The 2,178-nt window shown below is 48.8% G+C and overlaps 1 protein-coding gene across 1 annotated transcript in view; it reads left to right on the forward strand.

Moving 5' to 3' along the window:
* The first annotated feature begins 984 nt into the window (after positions 1 to 984).
* The window catches only part of ZNHIT3 (zinc finger HIT-type containing 3), a 5,796-nt gene continuing 4,602 nt past the window's right edge, over positions 985 to 2,178 (forward strand). The window contains exon 1 of the mRNA XM_057386870.1: positions 985 to 2,177. Within this exon, the coding sequence (XP_057242853.1) occupies positions 1,319 to 2,177 (859 nt within the window). The 5' untranslated portion in view covers positions 985 to 1,318. The remainder of the gene's footprint in view (position 2,178) is intronic.

The following is a 2,178-nucleotide window of genomic DNA, read 5'->3' on the forward strand; positions in this document are numbered from 1 at the left end:
CTTATTTCCGTGTTATCATTTTCTTGGGACCATCTGAAATACTTAATTCTTACTTAGAATTGTATTAGGTGTAATATTTCTGCTTAAAAAGTGTAATAATTAATTATAAAATATTCCTAGTACACAAAAATTTTGTGTGCTAGTGGCACAATAAACTGAATGTACTTAGTGGCACAATAAACTGAATGTACTTTCATACACCTCAACAGGAAAAAAAATCAAAAAAAAGAGTCCTAGAATTTTCCTTTTTAAGATCAACTTTTTTAAAAAATTTCTTACATTTTAAATTTGGCAGAACCATCAGAGATTCCCAGTTGATGCTGCTGCAACATCAGATGTCACCCCACAAATTCAGCTGAGCTGCTTTGGTGAGATCAGGGTAGAAAACTGTGACCAACGAAGATGAATCCTTTGTTAAGGTAAAAATAAAATATGAATTAAATCAGAATCAAAACCGTGGCTGTACCTGGATAATTGTGCTGCTCACCTGGGATTCTTGGCTGTTTAAAGTCTCCCTGCTCCCACTGTACCCTGTATTTTATTCCAGCAGTGCCCTCTGCTGAGAGCATGGAATGTGTGTCCTCAGAGATWTTTTTCCCTCCAAGTCTCAGGTATTTTCAATYCACTTCTSAAAAATCATTTGCATTTAAAAAGAYRGAGAAAGAAAAGCTACAATGGTGTTGATGTTGGTTTATTTATGTACCACATTAAATAAGCACAAAATATCCTGCAGCAAAGGCATGGGTGGTGATGGCTGTTGGTTTTTAGCTACATTCTCATGCAAGAATTAAGTGGGAAAAGGGCATTTTCTGGGCTCTTGGGGTTCGGGTTGGTGATACAGCATTGCTGTTCTTATTTCAGCTCCTTCAAAACCCACAAAATTCTGCTCTCCCTTTCCTGGCTCTCTAATCCCTTATGATCCAATTCATTTGTGAGTTAAAGTCGAATTCACTTCCTCCCATTTCAGAACATCCTTAACAAATTTCAAACCATAAATTTTAAACCACTCATCTCCCCACGCCCYGGCCGGGTTCTGCTCTTGGCAAAGGTTCCTCCAGCAGCTCATCCGTGTGGCAAACGTGTCCTGCAGTTTGGGCTATCCTAGCAACTCGRCAGTGATCAGCAGTGGCCTGAGTTGGCAACCCAAATATTCCAAAGCAAGCCTGGTTAAAGTTTAATCCCCTGTCACAGTGATGATGTGGCAGCAGGAGCTGCGTGTCAGGAGTCGTCCCGCGCCCGGGAGCGAGGTGGGAGCTCTCTGGGAGTATGGGATGAGCCAAGCCGACCTCGTCGGGGGCTGGAGGGAGGATTTTCCACCATGAGCGGGTTCCCAAACTGCTCTGCCAACTACACCAACATCTGGAGCCATTACCTGGTGCTYGCTCTGGGCATCCCTCAGCTGACCATCAACGTGGCCTCCGTCATCTTCAACTGCACCGTCATCTTCACCCGCCTGGCCACCAGGGACCTGCACAAGCCCATCTCCATCCTCTTCTGCAACCTGGCTGTSTCTGACCTCTTCACCAGCTTCTCAGGCTTTTGGATTTCACTGCTGTTCATCACCAACCCCGACATCACCATCTTTGGCTCCGAGGACATGCTGGCTCCGTATGCCCTGTACACCACGTCCATCTTATCCACCATCTACAACCTGGTGAGCATCGGCATCGAGCGCTACCTGGCCGTGGCYGAGAGCATCAGGACGAGGTTCAGGGTGGCCAGGAACCACTCCATCGCYGTGGTTTTCATCAACTGGGTGCTGGCTTTCTTCCTGGGCTGCCTGCCCTTGATGGGCTGGAACTGCCTGAATGCAGAGCGGAGCGTCTCCGTCCTCTACAGCCCCTTCTGCGTCAACTACCTCGTGTTCATCGCCATCCCCAACGTGGCCGTGGCTTTCRTCGTGCCCCTCTTCACCTACCTGCGGATCATCATCATCCTGAGGAGGAGGAAGCAGAGGATGAAGGCGTGTGGCCAAGCCACGGGCACCTACAAGTCGGCAGAGACGCAGGTGGCTCGGACCAGCATCTCCATCTGGCTGCTGGCCCTGGTGTCCTACGCGCCCTTCTTCGCCGGCGTCATCTTCGACGCCAGCACGCAGCGCTGCCACGCCGAGCTCTACCCCGGGGTCTACATCTTCCGCAACTGCACGGCCATGCTGATCACCATCACCTGCCTGGG

This window comes from Malurus melanocephalus, unplaced genomic scaffold (assembly GCF_030028575.1).
Source record: "Malurus melanocephalus ecotype Western Australia unplaced genomic scaffold, MMel_1.1 scaffold_1082, whole genome shotgun sequence".
Taxonomy (NCBI): Eukaryota; Metazoa; Chordata; class Aves; order Passeriformes; family Maluridae; genus Malurus; species Malurus melanocephalus.